Here is a 21,506-nt window from a genome sequence, read left to right as displayed (position 1 = left end):
AGCTGGCAGGTCCCCTTAGTGGTCTGTAGTCATGCACAGAAAATTAATTTCTAACAAAACCAGACTTGCTGCTTTTAGTTACTTCCCTCAGACTCCTTGCCATTACTTCATGGACTCCTAATTTCTAAAAGCAGTACTGCAGATTAACTAATTAACTGGCTGGTAGCAAGCGAGAATAAATTAATAGATGCAGTAAAGGACTGGGACTTAAGAAAAAATATTCCATAATTAAAATCAACAGTGTAAATATAATTAGTTACTTGGATCATGATATATTTCCTTCTTCAGAAACAGCAGCAATTAATAGCATAGGCTAGGATGAAAAAAAACAGAGTAATTTTAATCTGTCACTGTATAAGTATCCACACCACAACTCAACGGTTGATTGGGATTTAAAAGATTGGATTTAAATCAACATTACAATTGTTTGGTATTTATAAGATCAGCTACTGCCATGTTAGGGGAAAGTGCAATGTCAGGAACATGGAGGTGGGTTTGCTGTAAAAACCCACACAGTGCCCAAAGCCTCAGAGCAGCATAAGCAAAGTGTGTCAGCAGAACAAAAACATAAATATTTTTGCAGTGATGCCATGGCCTTTCAACCAACTTTTGCAGCTATTTTTAAAGCTAACTTTGCAAGCTCTTGCTGGCTGGTGACTGGTTTTGGCTGGCTTACAGGAAGGTGGGAGTGCCCTGTCAGCAGGTGATGTGCTCTGCCTCCAGAGTCTTCCTGGAAGGGGGAATCAGGGGGACAGTGAATTGAGAAACAGGAAGAGGTGGGGAAAGGACTTAAAAGCCTCACAGTGAGCTCAGCTATTTTGTTTCCAAACCCAACGTCCAAGCTTGCCTATGCACAGGTTGAGCAGTGCTTAAAAGGAAACTTATAGATGGAGTATGATTTTAAAAGTACAGGTAGAGGTCATCTTCACTGCTTCAGAGAACTGCAGTACTGCTCTGGAAAAAAAAAAAACAACCGGCCTACAGGTCTGGCACAAGTTAAGGGCAATATGGTTAGCAGGCAGAGTCTAGAATAGAGAGACAGCCCCAGCCCAGCCCTCAGGATTCAGTATAATATAAAATACCTGATCAATCTCCACACTGATCTGTACAGCACCTCGACCTAGCTGCAGATCAGCCTGCAGCTGATTAATTTCACAGGTGAGTGAGAAGACTGTGCACCTGGGAGCAGCCAGGCAGAGCAGCATCCCACCTGAGGGCTCTCAACAAACAGGTACAGGCACAGCCACACCTCCAAACTGAATATGGGGACTGCCAGGTTCCAGACACTGTATATTTCAGAAAGTCATGGCCCACCACAATGATTCCATCCAAAGGGAAGGTGCCATCCCTTATTGGAAGTCACAGCAAGACTCGGGTGTTTTCAGCAGAAACAGTTTAAACAGTTGCTCGCTCCACAGCGAGGCTGATGGAATGCAACGTTTGTGCACTTGAGGAGAGGCTTCATTCGCAAAGACAATACAGGCAATAGCAGAAGGGGTTAGTTTAAGCTCCTGACGACAGCAGATCACCAGAGCTGTGGTACTCACCAGAGGATCAGCAGAAAAGCAGTACTCGCCAGAGGTGACCATGGCAGTGCAGTCCAGCTAGATCCAGTGGAGTGAATCTCCACAGTGGATTCTGGAAAAATAATTTAGGTAGAATTTAGTCTCTGTGAAAACTGTTTGGTAACAACAGAATGCTGCTTACAAAGCTTATTTCAAATCCTTTTGTGTTTGTCTACAATGGCCTGCTTCCCCAAGTGCTGTGTTTTAAGTTAGGTTTGTGAAGGTGGTGTAGAAAGGACCTACATGCCACAACGACTTGAATAAACACCAAGAACAGTAGAGAACTGGGTAGGATATACAAGCAAAGGGTGGAGGATGCCAACATAACTAATGATATTTTCTTGAAAGGAATGTCTGATTGATAGGAATTCCACATAAAGACTTCTACAAACACTAGCAACTAGCCAGTCCCGTATCTGACCTGACCAGGCTAAACTGCTGCTTGCAGGCCACGAAGTGCAAACAGCATCAGCACCTGGCACTTGCCACGTCTTCAGCCTGAAGGATCAGCCGGTCCTGACCCTCCAGGCAGACAGGGAGGATACAGAAGCTGGGGTGTCCTGGAAGGGGCTCCTCAGGAGCTGCTGATGTTCTGAGCTGCCATGGCCAGGGCCTCTCAGCCTGTGGGCTCCCCTCCTGCTGCCTCCGCAAGGGCAGAAATGCCGCCGAGCGCCCGGGGGGGTCCCGGGGCAGCCTCGGGGGGGGTCCCGGGGCAGCCTCGGGGGGGGTCCCGGGGCAGCCTCGGGGGGGGGTCCCGGGGCAGCCTCGGGGGGGGTCCCGGGGCAGCCTCGGGGGGGGGTCCCGGGGCAGCCTCGGGGGGGGTCCCGGGGCAGCCTCGGGGAGCGGGAGGCCCGGGGCAGCCTCGGGGAGCGGGAGGCCCGGCAGCCCGGCCCGGCCCGGCCGTCAGGGGCGGCGGGTCCCCTGCCCAGGGCCGATAGGGGCGGGAGGGCCCGCGCTGAGGAGATAAGCGGGCCGTGCCCTCCGCCGATAAAGGGTCAGGGCAGGGGGCCTGGCGCTGCCGGTCTCCCGGGGGGCACGGCACCGCACCCCCGAAAACCCGCAAGCCGGGGCCAGCGCGGTTCCGTGAGCCCGCCCGCTCCTGAGGGGAGCCCGCCGCTCCCTCCAGGGACTCCCTGGTGGGGGGGCTCGGGCTGCGCCCAAATCCTCCCCGTTCCCTGAGGAGGCCGCGGTCTGCAGCCGGGACACGGACTCCCTCCCGCATCCCCCGCTCCCTGCGGGCGGCGGGGCCCGAGGAGCGGGGCGGGGCGCTGCGCGCGGCCTCCCGCCGCCGGGAGGCCATGGGGGCGGGCGGCGGCCGGAGCCAATGGGCCGGGGCCGGCAGCGGCACTGCCGCACCGCGCTCCCCTTCCCCCCGGCCTCCTCCTCCTCCTCCTCCTCGCTGGTCCCGCCCCGCCGCCGCCGCCGCCCGCCCCCGGGGCTTGGCGCTGCCCAGCGCCGGGGCTGGGCCCGCTCGGCTCCGTGAGGCGCGGCCGCCCCTTCCCCGCCCCGGCGGGCCCCGCGCGGCGCCAGGCAGCGCCTCTCCCTGCTGCTGCCCGCCCTCCCTGCTGCTGCCCGCCCTCCCTGCTGCCCTCCCCGCCGCCCGCCCTCTCTCCGCCCGCCGCGAGGGCGGGAGGGAAGCGGCAGCCCCGAGCGGGAGGCAGGGGAGGCGGCGCGCCGGGAGCCATGCGGGAGTACAAGGTGGTGGTGCTGGGCTCGGGCGGCGTGGGCAAGTCCGCCCTCACCGTCCAGTTCGTGACGGGCTCCTTCATCGAAAAGTATGACCCCACCATCGAGGACTTCTACCGCAAGGAGATCGAGGTGGATTCCTCGCCGTCGGTGCTGGAGATCCTGGACACGGCGGGCACCGAGCAGTTCGCCTCCATGCGGGACCTCTACATCAAGAACGGGCAGGGCTTCATCCTGGTCTACAGCCTGGTGAACCAGCAGAGCTTCCAGGACATCAAGCCCATGCGGGACCAGATCATCCGGGTGAAGAGGTACGAGAGGGTGCCCATGATCCTGGTGGGCAACAAGGTGGACCTGGAGGGCGAGCGGGAGGTCTCCTTCGGGGAGGGCAAAGCCCTGGCCGAGGAGTGGAGCTGCCCCTTCATGGAGACCTCGGCCAAAAACAAAGCCTCGGTGGACGAGCTCTTCGCGGAGATCGTCAGGCAGATGAACTACGCCTCGCAGCCCAACGGGGACGAGCAGTGCTGCTCCTCCTGCGCCATCCTCTGAGGCTGCGGGCCGGGCTGCGGGCCGGGCTGGCTGCGGGCGCGGCGGGGCGGCCGCGGGGGAGACACGGGGAGAGACAGAGAGAGAGGAAAGCGAACACAAACCGACAAAAAAAACGCAACGAACCGCAAGCAAACAAAATAATCGGGGGGAAAAAAAAAAACTGTAATCGTGTTGGAAATGTGGCTTTTTTTTCGGCGTTGTACGTTTCGTCCAGTCTTGATCGTGGCATATTTCCTGTCGGTGTCTTTGCCGCGGGCCGCTGCCCCGCGCTGGCAGCGGGCACCGGGGAGGAAGGCTTCGGCGAGGAGCGGCCCGGCCTGCCGGGAGGAGCGGAGCACAGCCGGGAGCCCTGCCCGGGACAGCCGGGAGCCCTGCCCGGGACAGCCGGGCCAGCCGGGAGCCCTGCCCGGGCCACGCGTGCGGAGCGCGGCGCGGAGCCCGCCCTGCCCCGCCGCCCCTCCCCAGGATCTCTATGCAAAGTCGGGTGGTTGTGCCGGGGCGTCCAGCCTGGAGAATTGCACATCTGAACTGGGACTTTTAACTTAAACACTGATGCCAATACAGTGTGGGGTGCCAGGAAGTGTCTGCTGATGATTCGTGAAATAATCTTCTATTTTGTTTACCTGCTGTATCGGATGGGAGTTTGCAGGAGAGTGGTAGCGTGGTGTTGGTTTTGTTTTTTGTGTTTTTTTTGTTTTGTTTTAATATTTTGGTTTTGTTTGTGTTGTTTTTTTTTTTAAATCAGCTGTGAAAATGTTACAAATCTGCACAATTTTTTAAGTGTGCGTGTGTGTGTGGTTTCATTTTTCCTTTAATGCCTGTCTGGCGGGCGGGAGTGGTGGTGTTTTTGTTCCGAGGGTTTTTCTCTTTAGGTTGGCAATAACTGATTTTGATGACTAGCTCTCTAAAGTGCAAAGACTTCCTACATGTGATGCAGGGCCAACAGCAACCCTGTGTCTATAGAGTGCCTTCAAAACTCAGCTGTTCCAGCCGGTGCCAACCTGTGAAAGCTCCACAGAATCCCATTATCTACTACTCCAAAAACTACTTAACAGTTTCCTTGCAGTAATCATACCGAACAAGCCAGGACAAAAGGGCCTTTTGTTAGTGGAATTTATTTCTTACTTACATCTGAGCCTTTTAACTGCAGTTTCCATGTCTTGCGAGTTCGGGCTTCATTTACTTCAAATTTACAAGAATTTAGCCTCTTGGGATTTTGAGGGGGGTGGGCTTTTCTTTTTTTCCTCTCGTTTGGCTTTTATTTTCCCTTTTGGTTTTGTTGTGGGATGTACCTCCAGCCAGCAAAGAAGGAAATCTTACCATTTTGATGTACCAAGAAAACTCTTAACAAACTGTCATTTTAATTCCAGACATGCATTTAAGAGGTGTCTATCCATTTTCAGAATTTTAATACAAATGCTGTTTTTTAGAAAACAACTTTGTGCGCTTTCATGTATTATATGAAACACTGACTTTCACATAGGCTGTTTATCCTGTCTTATGTCTTGATAGAAGTGAAGGGTGTGGGGAGGGCTTGATTTAGCTAAGGACAGTGTTAAAAAAAAAAAAAAAAAAAGACAAACCACAGGATTGCTATTTTAGCTAATATTTGATCATTTTTAATACAGTTTTCCATTTGTGTTTAGGTCCTGACTCTCTGATGCCAACATGTGAGTGGAACCTGGTGTTCAGTAGGAAGCTTTAGGAAGGTAGTGTGGCTTTCCTGCAAAAGGCCTTTTTAGATTAGGCCCTTATTCCTCACTGGGAACAGCATGGTTTATTGAGGTAAAATTCTAAAGGTCGATTATTTATAAAATTTAAGCTTTTAATCTTACTGCATTTTAACTCTTTGCAATTAAGCATCAGATCATTCTTTCCTGGTTTGCAGAAGGTTTGGGGTGGGAGCAGACCTGTACCTCCTGTCCTTTGGAAGATCTAGGGAGTTTGTTGACCTCCATTATCTTCCTCTCTTAACCCCTTCTTTAAAGATTAGCACACAAAACCTGCAGCTCTTTCCCCCCCCTCCCCTCCACCCCCATCCCAAGAAGGCTTGAAATTATCTTACCACATGAAAGCAAAAGTTGAGCAATGATGTGTAAAGGGGTTTTTAATCAGGCCAACTGAAAACTTAACTGCCATGATTCTTACTGTGAATCTGAGTATTTAATCTCTTTTAAGTAGGAAAACTTTCTGCTTCCACACTGGAAGAACAGTGTTTATTATTAGTTTAATTCTATGTGTTGAAGTCCCAGTGATTTCGAGTTGAAATTATAAACTTGCAGTTTACTTGAAAATCAGATATTTATTTTAGCAACATGCTGTAGGTACTGACAATTTGGCAAAGTTCATATGCTTAAGTATTAAATACCTATCTTCTCCTGAGCTCACTTGTATCCTTCAAAATTGTCCTGATACAATCAGCTGGGGAGACTGATAAAGAGGGCTGCAGAAGCCAACCCTAGTGTTAGTCCCTCAGCTTCTGCTTGGGGCCTTCCCATGGCACAAATTGACCCAGCCCCCTTTTTATGTGAAAACCAAAAACCTCTTGGCAGCTTATCTTCCAGAAGGCTCTAACCATGAATTAGAAGCCAGCTCCTCAAGGGCTTCTGTGTTGGAAAGGCAGGGAAATAATGCTTATTAATAGTAGGGGTTTCTTTTAACAAAAATACTGACTTAAAAACTAAGAAAGCTTGACTGCCACCATGTCTGCAGTTTAAAAAAACTTCATGTATGAAGTTAAAAAAAAAAAATGCCATAAATTGCACCTCAGCTGTTGATATAGTTAAATTTTGCCTTAAATGCAATGGGATGATCCAGTTTTTAGCACCCCACAGGCCTTGCTCTAGATCAGTTATTGACAGCAACTTGTTCCACGGAGTAAAAGCAGATGTTTGTCCTGTTCTCCCCAACAGAGAGTGGATTCTAAATGTTTCCTGGTGCCTCCTGTTTCCCCACTACCTGTCTTGTGATTGAGGAATGATGCAGAAGTGGGTGTTTGTAGCACACAACATAAAGTCCAGTTTTTCTCAGCCTGGCAGAGCAGCTGAAGGCAGCCTAGTAAGTTCTGGGTTATGCTGGGCTTTCTTGTAGATACACTCTAGTTCTTGCCAAAAAGGTGTGTTTGTTTAACAGTGAAGGATGTAAGAAACCATGGCATGGGTTTTTTTTTATTCAGAGTTTTGAATGTATTTAGGTGTTCAACGTTCTCTGTGATTTGGTGAGGACAGTACAAAAAAAGTAGATCTCAGTAGACTGATCTTCCAAATACTCTGAAGTGTTTTGGTGCTTGTTAAACATAGGCCTTGTCTATAATGTAGAAAAAAGTCATACTGCTTTAACTTGACTGAATAATGAAAGCTATATTAGCTTCTACACTTGAGGAAAATGTTGTATCAATATAAAGGTACTCTTCTATTCCTTTTCCCTGTGGGAATGTGTTATACCCTGACAATACAAAGGTGGTGTGTAGCTCTTTTGACAGTGAGAATTGCAATGATTTAATTGATTTGGAAGAAAAATGACCTTCCCAGCCAAAATGTTTTGTGACAGTGCAGAAGTTGTGTAAACAAGGCCTTAGTTTAAGGCTGGTCTTATGGCCGCATATTTTGCTGTACATAATGATTGTGTTTTTTAAACCCAAGCTTGTTCTGTTGCAAGAAAGCCTGTCTCTGGAGCCTCAGTCTGTGACTGTAACCGTGTCCTTGGCCTCGCTACCAATACAAGTGTGGTTCTTCCCAACACGATGCTCAGGCTTTGTTGATGCTTATGGGTCTTCTGGATGTTGAATTCTGTGGCTGTGGGATTCCTGATGGTTCTGCTTCTCTCACAAGAATGTACGGCAAGTTTTTGCAAAGGGCATTTTCAATAAAGGGCAGCTGGCTCTTTATGGCTTCTCCAGTTGGATACTTATTGCGTGCAGGTGTTGTTAAGTATCACATTTCCTTGAGGAGTGACAAAATGCAGAAACTACCATTTTCTTTAAGAATTTTGTATGAAAAGGAGTGGCATGAGTGTTCTGTTTAACCTTCTCCCATTCAAATTAATGGACAACTCTCACAACTGCAAATGGAAAATGTTTGGAGCCCTACTGCTGCTAGAAACCCTCTCACTCCAGGTTTGTATATCAGGCAGCCCAGACACTGCTTGACAGACCTTCACTGTGTGTTTGGGACCTATTATTTGGTGTGCCCATTTGTGTTCTGGTGAGATTTGAGACTTGCAGAAGCAAGTGTGTGTGTGAGCTCATTTCAGATGGTTCTAAATTATGATCTTCATGGCCTATAACCTGCTCCTCGTGCAAAATGTCTGTGATGAAAAGTTTCTCCCTCCTGTTGCACTGTTACAGCATGGTGTTCTAGAATGTAATTTTAGCAGGAATTCAGCATCTGCCCAACTTCTGACTCTCTTCATTTGGGGCTGACAGCCTTTGACAAACTTCTGTAGCAGATGAGAGGGATCCAATAGCAGATTTCTAGCTGAAACAGCCACTCAAGTGAATTACAGTGATGAGAAATAGAGTGGAAGTGAGTTGCTGGGAGTGGGTGTGTTGAGTTTGGGGTTTTTTGTGTTTGGTTTTTTAATATTTTTATTTTGAGTAAACTAAGGGGTTGTTAGTCTGTAATGGAGTGCCTCACCATATTTCCCAAGCAAGAGTCGTCTGTGTGTATTCTGACTTCACTGGGGTTGAAATTGAAGTTCTTGCCCTTGCCACAGATGATCTCAGCCACTGTGATCTCAGTGCTGTGTGTAGTCAAGATCACTCTGAAGAAAACGCCCAATGAAACCTAAACTGGTTGACTGATAATGGGCTAGGGCAGAGGGATTTACATGCAGAAAATTTAAGAACAGCCATTACACATTTTTCCTACAGCTATTTTAAATTTTTGGAAGGGTATGACTGCTCTAATACACATCAGGTGCTGCTTTAATACTGTTGGTGCTGGAGCACAGTGATTCAGCAGATGGCATGTTGTACATAAAGCCAGTACTATACATCAATACTTCATCTGCAATGTCTAACAAAGTCCTATATAAAACACTGTAAAATTAGAAGTCAGTTAAGCAGAACTTGTAAGCTGTTCAAATTAGTCTTAAAATATTGGAAGCAGCTGTTGTGTAATGACTTTATTTTGGCAGTCTCTGGGTCTTCTGGAGGTTTGAGCAAAGAGGGGAGTAAGTGATCAGGCATCCATAGCTTTGCTATGGTAATCCTTGACAATATATTTTTAGGAAATTTGTGTTTGACGTGTAACTTCAGCATCACTGACTTAAACCGCATGTGTTTGTAGAAAGTTCTTCAAGAGAACATGATAAAAAGTGCAGAGTTAATACATCTGATGTCCAGGTAACAGGCAGGTCCCAGATGTTGCTCTGCTTGATTGACTTATCACAATTGTGTGAGAAATGCTGCAGCAACTGGACTGAGCAGAATTACATTGCTAACTGTTTGCCTTTTGGTATAGTCCTGTTATCCTGCTGTATTTTGGTGCTAGGATGAAATGGGCTTTTTGCAGTTGGTTTGGGGATGGTTCTAAATGGACTTCTGGGTGAAAAACTTACCTGAAATAGATAATGGTTTGTTTCTGCAATGTTACTGCTGTTAGCCCAGTTTAAACCATCAGGATGAATACTTAGAAATTCAAGGTGTTAGTGGTAGAGTTGCAGGTAAGGCAGTGAGCGCTGAGCTCCAGTAGAATATTTGCATTTGCTCTGTTATTAGCAGGCAAGATACTCAGGTGTGGAGCCTGGGGTGGGTATCTGAAAGAAGTCTTATTTTAGCTTTTAGAAGTGATACACCTAGAAGTGTTACTGAGCAAGATGACTGCTGGTTCCCTCATGACAGCATTTGTTCTGAGGGCTGAGAACAGGTCCAGGAATAAGATGTATTTACTGTTGAATTAAGTTGAGATGGATCAGTTCCCTGTCTTGCCAAGACACTGCAGAACTGGTAGTGTTCCTTCCAGCCATGGTGTTGGCAGTCCTGGGGTGGGGAAGCATTATGCTTTCCTGATGGGAAAGATCATTTACATTCCTTACCCACTTGCTGCCTTTAAATAGTTTATTGCCTCTGTGACAGAATGAAAAGGGCAAGGTGGTCCTGCCTCGGAGAGCTGGCTAGTTCAAAAGTGTGTAGCTTAGCCCTTTATCAAAGCCATGATCTGCTTCTGCTTTCCAGCTTCAGCTCTGATTCGGCATGTTTCTAGCAAATATGTAAAGCTTTATACACCTCAGTTTCTCCAACTCCGTGTTTTGTTGAAATGCTGATTTCAGTGCAGATCAGTGAGGGTCTGCTTGCTTACTGAGGCCTTACTGGAAGTCAAGAACCAGTGATGATGATGCAAATGAGAACACTTAGTGTAACTTTTTGGCTTGACAGATGTCTTCATGTTGCTCAGGAAAATCAACAGTCCTTTAGAGGGGAGATAATGATCCGTGCTCTTCACTGCTGCAGGACTAGCTGTGCCACTGCAGTGTGAGGAGCTGTGGTCCTGCTGCTGCCACGGGTGCCTGGCAGACAGGGGCTGATTCATGGCTTTGCTGCTTGCTCGGGGCTCTGGTTCTTCCTCCTGTAGGCTGGGTGGGGAGGAGGGACCCTGATGATGCAGTGGTTGGTGATGAGGTGATTGCTTATCAAAAGCAGGGATGGAGAGCTGGCTCACCTCTGAATACCCAAGTGGTGTAGACATCGTTGGAGTTACACTTGGAACCCAGCGTGTGACCAGGATGTGCAGATATAATTTATATGCAAAAAAGAGTTATTTTTTTACCTGCCAAAACTGTTAAGATTTTTGTGTTTCTTAAGAAACACACAATGTGGCTTCTGGTCACGTTCCTGTACTGGATTGTAGTTTTTCCCTCGTGAGCACCACCCATTACAGAGCAACAAGATCTGCTTCATCAGACTCTTGTGAGGGATCAGAAATTAAATGAACATTTATAACAAAAGTCGGTTTGGGGCATTATTGTATAGATATGTCCATAACAGTCAGTGTAGTAATGATGCACGTCCCACGTGTTCTTATGAGAAAGATCTAAGTGACCAAGAAGCAGCAGCAGCACAGGGGTAGTAAGATACAGGCTAGGTAGGACAGGACTGTGTTGGGGTGCTGGTGTGAGAGCAGAAGCAGGACACGAGGCCAGGTTTGCTAAACACCAGGCGTGGTTTGATGGAAGGGTCAGAAGCAGGATGTCCTGCAGGGCCAGGGAGGGTTTAGGAGGAGATTGATTTAATTTTTCTGTTTTACATATAGAGAAATTTCACTCTGTGTGTGTATGTGTGCTCTGGCTTTTTTTCTTCCCCTCTGGTGCGAAGCAGATTCCAAAGTGCAAAGAAGTTTGCACAAGGAGTGTGTTACCCACCAAGGACCATTTCAGTGTTCTAAGGTTATACTGTGTTTCATTGCTTCCCTACACCACAAATCACCAACATCTCTTTTAAACTGTGTGGAACTTCATAATGATGATGGTTACAGTGTGACTCAAGGTGGTTGGGAGCCAAATGTATTTAAGGATGAGATGAGTGATAATTTTATACCTTGAATGAACTACAGTAATATTATATACCTCAGTTTAGTATTGGGAGTTTGCTGCCAAGTTTACTTGATGATTGACAAAGTTAAGATGAAAGCATGCTAACAGAGTGCTTGAGTAATTAAGTTTCTAATGTTTGAGATCTTGATTTCTCTTTTTGGAATACTCTGCTGTGTTCCAGATTGCCTGTTTTCTGCTGGGTTTCTTGTTTCAAATGTTATGTTTGCTTTAGTGTGGGTTTTGCTTTCTCTTTGGTTGTTGGACCTTTAATTAAAGGAAGAATAGAGAGGAGATTCACATGTGAATTACTGTATAGCAGAAGCTGTCTTGATTCCAGAAATATATGCCTTGCACTCTGTGTATTCTTGCAATAAAAACAAGTTCAAGGAGAACACTGTATGGTTAAGGTATTTCCAAGGCCTGGACTCTGAGCAGAGAAACTGCTTGAAAAAGCTTATTTACTGAAGAACTAGGTCAGCCTGGGAGTGAGTTAGAGTGGTCACAGACACTTAGATGTTTATTCACTTACACTGTTACTGTACTTCAGCCTCTGGAGTGAGAGTGAAAGTTAAGGATTTCTCAGCATAAATATTTCTGCATACATAAGATGATAGAAAGTTGCATCTGGTAGCCACAATTTGGGAAACACTCACATTTTTCTAGTCTTAGCACAAGAATGTCAGGAATTGGGTGCCTGCATTCACTGAGCATCAGGCCAGTAGTGTGGAAACTTCGGGGTGTGTTTCTGTAGCCAGTTGTAAGTGCCTCAGAAGAGTTTTCCTGATTCTTTTCAAGCACTTTTGACTTGGCACAGCTGAATGTCCAGCATTGCCAAACTAGAAGATGACTGTGGTCATTGGACGTGTGCCACGTGCAGCCTTTGACCAGACATGGGGATAGCGACCTGTTGAACGTGTCTGGGTGTTTTGTGGCCTGTGCTGCCTGGGAATAAAGCTTCTAGCTTGTCTCTTACCTCTGCCTCGTGATAAGGAAATGGAAAACAAACCTGTCCAGGCTGCAATACTTGGGAGTTCAAGGATTGATATTGTTGGATTCTCTACAGCCTATATGGTAGATTGAAGCTGCTCAATGTGTATTTGGTCCCAGCTTGTTTCAGGTGTTCGTAAGACACCAGCTTCCCTTACCATCACTCAGGGGTTTTCAGCACTTAGAGTAGTTAACAGAAATTAATTGATGGGTAGTGAGTTCATTTGGCAAGTGTGTTTGTGCACAATAATGTGAAGACATAATCTGTATTATTCCAGGATGTAAAAAAACCTCTAAACCAATCCTAATTGCTTACAACAGAATTTTTAATATAACTTCATGGCTGAAGTTATATTTGTGTACTGACTTACACTGTTAAGAATATTAACTTAATTTATTCTCTGATTCTATAAATGTATGTATGCTGAATTCCCTGTTCTTTTGTAGCCTTATTGAAGTCAGAGCCTTACTTAAGCAAACAAGAGCAGAATTTAACTCCAGCCTGCATTCTGAATATTTCATGTGCACCTCAGTAGTGTGGTCTTTGTCCTTTTTAGAAGTTGTCTTTTCAATTAAAAAAAAAAAAAAAAGTCTTCCCATGTGCCTTTAGGTGGATTTTCAGATGTCTAAAATGTAAACTATTTTACTTTTTTCCCTTCTATGGGTGTTTCTTTAAGTGATGCTGGATTTGTGCACATTGTGAATGCCATCTTGAAATGGCAATAGGTCTATATAGTTGTTTGTTGTGGGGTTTTTTTTATTTTAAACAGTTGTTTCTTCCCATTCTAGTGGAAGTTTTTAATATGTTGTATTTTAGTATGAGTAAGGTTTGTTCATGCTCGTAATTCCCAGCCTTCAACAACCTTTTATGCTGGTACTGGTACCTAATGGCGAGCACAGGTACTGCAGGCTGGCAGCCTGGGCCTCGCAGTGTGAGACCCTCTCCCCAGGCAGTTCGCATTTCAGGGCACTTTTCATGTGAAAATGAGAGCACACTTTTCCCTGTGCTGCCCGAAGGGTGTTGAGACAGGCTTACAGGCCTAGTGGTTGATTTGCGTGGCTGCTGGCAGGCACTGACCGCAGCAGTGAACGCGCCTTTTGGTGATTTGGTGATTTGAAGAAAAAAAAGAGAGAAATAAAAAAGGGAAAAGCAGAAGCCGAGATAAGGTGGGAAATGTGCAGGTGGCCAGCCAGGAGGAGAAGCCCCCAGGGTGTTCTCAGCTCGGTCCTGCTCTGGGGGTGCTCCCCCGGGCACAGAGCAGCCCCTGCACTGCTGTTCCCAGGTGGCTGTTTGGTGTTCCAGGACATGGTCAGACTAGCAGGTCACTCCTGGCTGTGCTGTTCCCAGCACTGGTGGGAGCAGACCTTGGGCAGGGGTTGTCTGCTGGGTGTTGAGCTTTGTGCCTGCTTGTGGTTTGGTGACCTGTGTTGGCTGTGTGAATGATGCCTGCCCACTGGCAGTTGCTCTGCAGCAATGCAGGAGGCACCTGGGAGGGCAGGGGGGGCAAAGTTGGGTGCCCCGAGTCACTGGCACCGCAAGGGCTGAGGGTGCCCGTGGGATGAGAAGTGCTGCAGCTGGAGCAGTCCTGGGGAACAGCCACCACACCTCAGAGCATGTGTTGAGGTTGAATCCTAAAGGCTCTTTGCAGCTGCTCATGCTGTACCAGAAGAGCATAAGTTAGATGAAGCCATCACCTTTTTTTTTTGTTTTGTTTTACAGCAGATGCCAAGAGCTACAGAAGTTCCTGAACTATGTCAGAACTGGAGGGAGAACAAAGGTGCCCTGAGCTTGCCTTTCCCTCCTGACCTCCTGGCTTCTCTGCACTCAGACACAGATGAACTTTGTGGGCCTTGGAGTCTGTGGGTCAGTGCAAGGAGCCTATGGTCCATGTGTATGAAAACATACCTATTCTAAAACATTTTTTTTTTAAAAAAGACAGCTCTATACTTGAGGAAGCAAGACTTCTGTGTTGCTTTGGTCTAAGTCCTATACTGTAGAAACTTTGAAAAGAGAAGTATTAGCTCCTTTGGGTGGCCCCACCCCCCAATATTTGAAGAAGAATGGAAATATTTCTCTGTCGGATCCAAAGGTTAGATGTAAAACACATGATTTGAGTAGGCTTGAAGGTTAATCAATTTGAAACTACTACAATTTTTATTCACTTGAAACTGGGTCAATTTCAAATCAATCTCTTTGAAAGATTAAACACACTTACTTCAAAAAGGGCTTTTGTGATGATCCATCACAGTGCTCATAAAATTAACAGAAAGGGTTGACCCAGTAGTGTAGAAAAAGGGACCATTTCACTCCTGCACTGCAGCATGGGAACAAGTCACAGGGCACACACTCAGCTGTGGCTCCAGCTTTCTATCAAGGGTAGATGTTATTTTAAAGTCTAATAACTCTTCTTATGGAAAAATATTAAAAAAAAAACCCTCGGGAAAGGTTAAATCTAAAAAACGGAGATTGCAGGACTTGGGGAGGATTATGATAATTTATTTCAATTACCAGTGCAAAACAGGTTCTGTATCTGTGCTTCACCATCTCCTGGAGAATCTCACGCCTGGAATGCAGCAGGGTCACGTTTTGCTCTGTGCAGGCTCTGACAGACCACAGGCCCCTGTTTTGCTGCCCACGTGCTCTGTGGTGCTCTCAGGACATTCCTGTTCCCTGGTGATGGGTCTCTGCAGGCCTTGCCTGGCGAGGTGGGGACAGACCCTGGCTGGGGCTCCTGCCCTCCCTGCGGCTCTGCAGGGCCAGGGTCACAGCATGCAGAGCAGAGCGGCTTTGTTGGCCCACCCCGGGGAGCCCCCTCCAGGAAACCTGTAGCCTGGTGATTGGAGCCCTTTCCTGGAAAGGGGATGGTCATCCCAGGGAGACTCTTGTCTCCAGCAGGTGTTCTGCACCATCAGCTTTGCCCAGGCCTGAGTGCACCTTGTTTCCAGCAGAAGCTCCTGTGGTTGAAGAGCAAAGAGCAATGGAGCCCCTCTCGCCCTGTGCACAGCGCCTGCAGCTGCCTCTGTGTGGCATCTCGCCAGGGAAGCTGTGCTCCTTTGTCTTTTCTCTTTGGTGGGTGATTGAGCCTGTTCCCTTCACAGCTGTAGAAGAAAAATGTTTGAAGTTCTCAGCACACTTTACTGTTCTCAGCATCCTCACCTCTTCCCTTTTAACACATACTTCTGCTTCATCCCATTCCACCCCAGCAGAAAAAATAAGTCATTAAACTTGTATTTTGGGGTGCTAAGAAAGAAGCACATGTTATCATGCCTGGGTTTGGAGCTGGTGAGTGCTCTCTTCAGCTGCAGCCCCTCTTGGCTCCCCCCTGCATGCCCCGGGTGTGCTGGAGGAGGGATTGTTCTGCATTGCTGGACAGCTACAGCACCCCAGGGCAGAGCATCATCATCTTCCTCAGCACGATGCAAAATGCAGTGGGCGCCGCAGCACTAAATAACCACCTCAAGAGGTTTACACAAAGGGCATAAATTATTTAAATTTCCAATCATTTCCAGTCACTGCTAATTTCACTGGGTGTAGAACAGGTGCCATGTGACAGCAGCTCTGCCTTAGTTTGAAAAAATAACCTGGCTGCTGGAGTGCAGTGCCCTGGCTCAGCACGGCGTGGAGCAGCCCCGGGGCTCTGCAGCACTCACCTGCAGCAAGGAATCCTGATCCCTCTGGGGGTTAGGGGTTTTCAAAGTAAAATGGTTCGTTCTGATTAAAAGCAGGCACTGCACTGCTGGTTTCCCTTCATCTGTTAACAGGTTTATCTTTATTGAATTATTTGGAATGTAAAGTTACAGATTTCTTGTTCAGGGGCTATTGCTCTCTACCCTGGATTGGCCGGGCATCTTGGATACCTGGGTCTGCTGTGGTTCCCTAGGTGTGGCTGAGGTAGCAGAAGTGGGGCTGTGGCTCCGTACTGGGGTTCATTTCTCTGTGCAAGCAGGTTTCCCAGAAGGTGATAATCTTTTGGCCATGTGTTTGTAGCATCTTCTGGGTCCGTGTCCCCAGCAGGTCCCAGCCCTGGGCAGGAGGTGTGTGTGCTGTCCTGCCTCCAGGGTGAGCTAGGGGCTGCTGCTCCGCACCTCACAGCATGGTCGGGTTGGGAGGGATCTCTGAAGATCATCCAGTCCAACTCCCCTGCTAGGGCAGTAGATCACACAGGAACATGTCCAGACGGGTTTGGAATGTGTCCAGAGAAGGAGCCCCCAGCAGGAACATACCAGGGCTCCTGCTCAGCACCACAGCCCCTGCCCAGAGCCGGGGTCTGGCGCTGCAGGTGGCACAGGAGCCCGCAGGAGGGTTACGGAGCAGCTGCACTCGGGAGGTTTGCAGCTGCTTCATTCAGGCTTGGGAGCAAGAGTAATTGACTTTGGAAAAGAAAATAATTGTGTATGTTACATCTTTTTTCTCAGCCACACTAATTTCCTAATACATTTTAGGAGTTGGCATTTATGTTTCTTCGTAAGCGGGTAAAACAAAACCGGCTGGCGTTTCAGCGCCTGTTCGTGGAAAAATTGTCTACTCAGAGTTGTATCTGAATTGACAGATTCCAGGTGTGATTCCTAAAGGGCACTAAGTGTGCTAAATCCTGCCACTAGCTCATCTCCTTCCCGGGCAATGGCTATTGGCAAATGCCAGTCCTGGGCAGAGGGGAAGATATTCAAGGGGAACATACTCAATGTTTGCTCAGCTGAGAAGTGCCAGCCAGTGGTACAATCCGTATTGGTTAACAAGGTTTGTCTTGGTGCCTGTGCTCATTTTTATTATCCACACTTTCCTTTTGGGAATACCCTAAGTAGATGGAATCAGTGTTCTGCCTCAAGTGTGTGGTAGTCAGGATTTCAGCATCATAAAGATCTATAAGGGACTAACACTTGTATGGAGACAGGGTTTCATGCCAGTGTTCACAAGTACAGTGGACACAGAGTCAAAAGCCTTCTACATAGATTATCCAAAAAGCTAGTTACGAGGTACATGGATTTAGTACTTGTTATTTGTCACTTGCCCTGTTATCATGAGTAGCTGATGCTGTCAGAGATCAACTATTACACATTTCTTTAACACAAATAAATCAAGACTTTAAGGAAAAAAAATCTTCCTCTTAGATTTAGTTTCTTACAATATCTCTTCACAATAGCTGCTGTCTACATGGGTGTTCATAGACAGTACATGCATGAAGTTGTTTTTGTGATTTGGGGGTGTGTGCAATAAAAATGCTAATGAATTCTTTCTGTGTCTGCTCTTGTCAGACGTGGCTGCTGAGCTCTTCTGGTGCTGGGATGGCACTTTGCTCCCTGCTCGGGGAAAAACAGGGGAGCAGGGCCTGGGGAGAGGAGGGAAGTTCAGAAAAGGGGAGTAGAAGCTGTTACATCAAAAGCAGGGTGGTATGAAACTTCAGGTTTATTTTGATTATTTTTCTTCTAACACTTAGTTTCCATAGAATGGAGTGGAACGTACTTTGCACTCAAGAAGTGACTGCAATTTCACTTGGAAATTCCAGATACAGTATTTTTGTATTTCATGCCATGAAGCAGAGACAGTCTGTGTATGGCTCTACTGGTGGACCAATAGATCAGTACTTATTTATTTATTTATTTATTTATTTTCCACCTGAGAACGTTTACTATACTGAACATGCTTATGTATTCCAAAGTGCTTTCTTTCCATGCCTGATCAAAGTCAAAACATTCCCTTGAGAAACTCGGCATTCCCTGCCAGCCTGTGCCTTGGTGGCCCACCAGGATGCAGGGCTGGTGGTGACCTGGGCTGTGGCTGCCCCAGGGCTGCCCTCCTCCCTCTGCTGCTGACAGGGGCTCCTTGCATGGGGTATTTTCTTTTCTAATCTGGAAACACTCCTGCTTTTTCATTAAGAAAATAAGGGATGGAATCTTTCTCCATCCACTTGTAAAATCAGTGTTGTGGGTTTCTGGATAGATGAAAGCTTTCAGTGCCAGATTTCAATGCTGACTTTGAATACTACAAATAAGATGCTTGTCCCTAGATCATGATTTGATTTTTGATGAAACTGGTGTTGATCTGTTGATGGACTGACAGGAAACCAGTGGAGGGACTCCCTCAAACTTGAAATAAATTCCTAGTTACAGCCTATTCTGGGTGTTTATTTTGATCATATGTATTTGACCATACTTTACTTTGATCACATGCATTTGACCATAGTTCACTGCTGTCAAGCATACTTGTTCTGGGATTAAGGCCAGGGCAAAAATTCAAGGAAACGAAGATACCAGAATAAACCAGCCCTTTCTGCTCTACTCCAACTTTTGGTGATTTGTTTGATTGAAGAGACTAGCAGAGTCTCCTAACAACCATTGCTGTCTAATGCTTCCTTTTCCTAATAGTAACAATGATAAAATCTCACTTTCTCAGAATTAGTTTTCACATCATTTTTAAAGGCCTTTAAAAACTTCCCCATCAAATTTTGTACCATAGGATCCTCATTTGCCATTTTCTTTCTGCTGCAGGTGAAGCTCATGGTCTGACTGCCTCTAGACTCCTGGCTGGAGCCTGGCAGTTTCTAAACCCAGAGATTTAGAAATATTTCCTATGCATTTTGTCTATCAGTAGTTTGGGGTGATGTATGTAGTATAATTATTTAGTGGTCATCAGTATTTTTTTACAGGGTTAGTGTCCTTCCCTGAGGCCTGTGCTGTCCCAGCAGGACAGAGCTGCACCTGGGAAGCGAGCGCTGGGCTGTCTGCTCTGTGCTGACAGCCTGACTCAGGGAATGAGTTTCTCTCTGCATAGAATTTGCAGTTCCTGAAACGGGTGGTTTCTTTCACACACGGCTGGGCAGGCAATTTATGTGCTGATCACCATAGAAACCTGCAGATGCATCACTCGGTCAAACCTTCCCATGTTGTATCCCCGAGCTGGCATCGGGAAATGCAAATAAGGGGCGTGAGAGAAGATGGGTGAAAACATTGCCTGTTTTATTTATTTTTACCCAAGCTTATATTTATTCTAAACGGCCTGTATTCCTTTTTTACCTCAAACTCAGGCTCTCCCCTTAGCAATCTTTTTGTCAAGTTGCCCCAGTTTTTCTGAGGGGCTGCTGCTGGACCTGCTGTCCACCCAGGATGAGGCTTTTCCTTTAGACCTTCAAGCCACATCAGTGGTTTGGTCTTTCTCAGATCCCTTCAGACCTCCTGGGCAGCAGGGTCTTTCCTGGCACCCTGAAAGGTCCTGGATCCACCAGCTCCTCTCCTGCATGGTGGGGCTGGTGCATATTTATAGCTTATCTCATTCATACATTGTCTGCATAGGATTGCAAGTAGATTTGTGATGGGACTGTGTTTTATTTATTTTAGTGCCATTCTACTGACAGTTCAAGCAATGAATGATTCTTGGGAACACGGAAAAAGGGGTTGATTTTCTTGAAAAATAAAAAGGCACGGGAAAGTGTTTTACACGTGCATAGAGTAGATAAATAGTGCAAGTATTTGTGATTACAGCTGGCCTGCAAATTAACACTGAACATTTCTTAATTGCAGCTCACCCTGGATGCCCTGTGCTTCCCATGGCAGCAGGATTTGTGTTAAATTAGAGATGTGAGCATGACTGTTCCAGACAGGAGGAGGCTGATGGCAGGAAAATGCTGCTTCTGTAGGAAAACAACAGAAAGGTACAAGAGGAGGAGAAGGAGGTTTGGTCTAGAGCACAGAAATGGCAAAAGATGTGGCTCCTCATTATTCAGGAGTCTGTCCAAAGGTTTTTAATCACACAGACAAACCCAACAGCCAAAGAAAAAAAGCCCATGTTTCTGCAGCCCCAAACATTCTGAGCTTTGTGCCTCATTGGGCACCTCTTGGTCATGATTGTGACTCCTCATCTTGAGGCTTTTCAAGGCACCTAACAAGAAAGGTGACCAAGTGCTCAGAGCAAACTGTGATCTGCTGGGAAAAGGGTGGAGAAAAGCAGTAACAGTTTACCAGAAAGTGGTGATTGCTTTTGAAATGGATGAGTACTGAGTGAGGGCAGCATGCCAGGTAAGGGGGTGTGTGGAGGTGAGAGAATCCAATTAAAACCTATTATTGGTGTTTTAGAGGGCTTGGTAATTTGCTTTCAGTAATATTGCCATTCACATTCAACTGTGAAAACTGGAATCCCTTTTCATGCAGCATTTCAGATGCTGGTGACCAGTTTAGCCTTTTATGATTACCACAGCAGGGGGAAGGGAGGGTTCCTCATGTGGTCACTGGGGTTAATGGTGCAGTCACAGCCAGGAACCTGCACACCTGATGGAGCTGTTTACATGTGGGAATAACTAGAACAGATTTTGCAAATACTGGATGTCATGGACTACGTTTTATTCTAAGCACAGAAGACCTGATGTCAGAAAGGTTATTTTAACTTCTCTTTTGAATGCAGGGGTTAAAAAGGGCCCAAAGCTGTTCTGCAGTCTGAGCTGAACATCCTGAGCAGTTTGCATAGGGTGGGGAAGGACACAGGGGAAATGATCAAAAGCATTTTGTTTCATATTTTCAAGACCAAGTTTCATCTAGGAAGTGCTAAAAATATTTTGCCTCAAGACCTTTCATTTTCAGTTCAAAAAACTGATAAAAATTGAATATGAAGGTGCTAGAAAAAAAATTAAAATGCTTCTTACTTTGTGCTAGACACCATTTTTTTTACTGGCTGAGCAACCTTAGATTGGAAATGTTGTTTCTTCGGTGTAGTGTGAATTTTTATGTTATTTTTTGGTTTTATCTACCAGTGCAGAAGAAGGTTTCTTCCAAGACAACCTTGGGATCGTTTTAGGCTTTCTAAGACTTTCCCATCAATTCAGTAGTAGCAAAGATGTTGATGATTTTTCTGGTTTGCATAACGTGCTGTTGTTTTTCCCTCCTTGTTCACTAAATGACAATCCAGACTCTTAGTTTGATGTCACCTGTCAGATGCTGTCATTCAAAATGGGTTGTGTCAGTACTTGGATCTTATTTCCACAGTGAGGCAAGAATAGTTTTCCTTTCTGTGCATTTGAATTTTAGAAATGTGTGTGATGTCTGAATGCTTGCCATTATTATCACTTTTTCCTCTATCAAATACAAAAATAAAATATAAATTAAAATCATGCTTAATGCATCCTATCAAACCCCTCTTTCTCCTGGTTTTGAGATGAACTGTTACAACGTAGTGTTTTTTCTTTCACCATGATTTGACTTTGG

The 21,506-nt window shown here is 46.4% G+C and overlaps 2 protein-coding genes across 2 annotated transcripts; one reads left to right on the top strand and one right to left on the bottom strand.

The window, feature by feature from the left end:
* Positions 1-2,181: 2,181 nt before the first annotated feature.
* Positions 2,182-2,865, bottom strand: LOC127387811 (proline-rich protein 2-like). Its single transcript, XM_051626595.1, has one exon. It carries the CDS (start codon positions 2,863-2,865, stop codon positions 2,182-2,184), a length of 684 nt encoding a protein of 227 aa, XP_051482555.1.
* A 343-nt stretch (positions 2,866-3,208) lies between these two features.
* RAP2B (RAP2B, member of RAS oncogene family) lies at positions 3,209-4,585 on the top strand. The gene has a single exon (XM_051626558.1). It carries the CDS (start codon positions 3,249-3,251, stop codon positions 3,798-3,800), a length of 552 nt encoding a protein of 183 aa, XP_051482518.1. The 5' UTR covers positions 3,209-3,248; the 3' UTR covers positions 3,801-4,585.
* The last annotated feature ends 16,921 nt before the right edge of the window (positions 4,586-21,506 follow it).

Source organism: Apus apus, chromosome 8 (genome assembly GCF_020740795.1).
Source record: "Apus apus isolate bApuApu2 chromosome 8, bApuApu2.pri.cur, whole genome shotgun sequence".
Classification (NCBI taxonomy): domain Eukaryota; kingdom Metazoa; phylum Chordata; class Aves; order Apodiformes; family Apodidae; genus Apus; species Apus apus.
Note: the sequence above shows the minus strand (reverse complement) of the source record. Positions and strands in the feature narration are given on the sequence as shown.

Excerpts from the sequence above, each read along its gene's own strand:
- LOC127387811 (XM_051626595.1), bottom strand. The coding sequence starts at position 2,865 with ATGGCCTCCCGGCGGCGGGAGGCCGCGCGCAGCGCCCCGCCCCGCTCC.
- RAP2B (XM_051626558.1), top strand. The coding sequence starts at position 3,249 with ATGCGGGAGTACAAGGTGGTGGTGCTGGGCTCGGGCGGCGTGGGCAAG.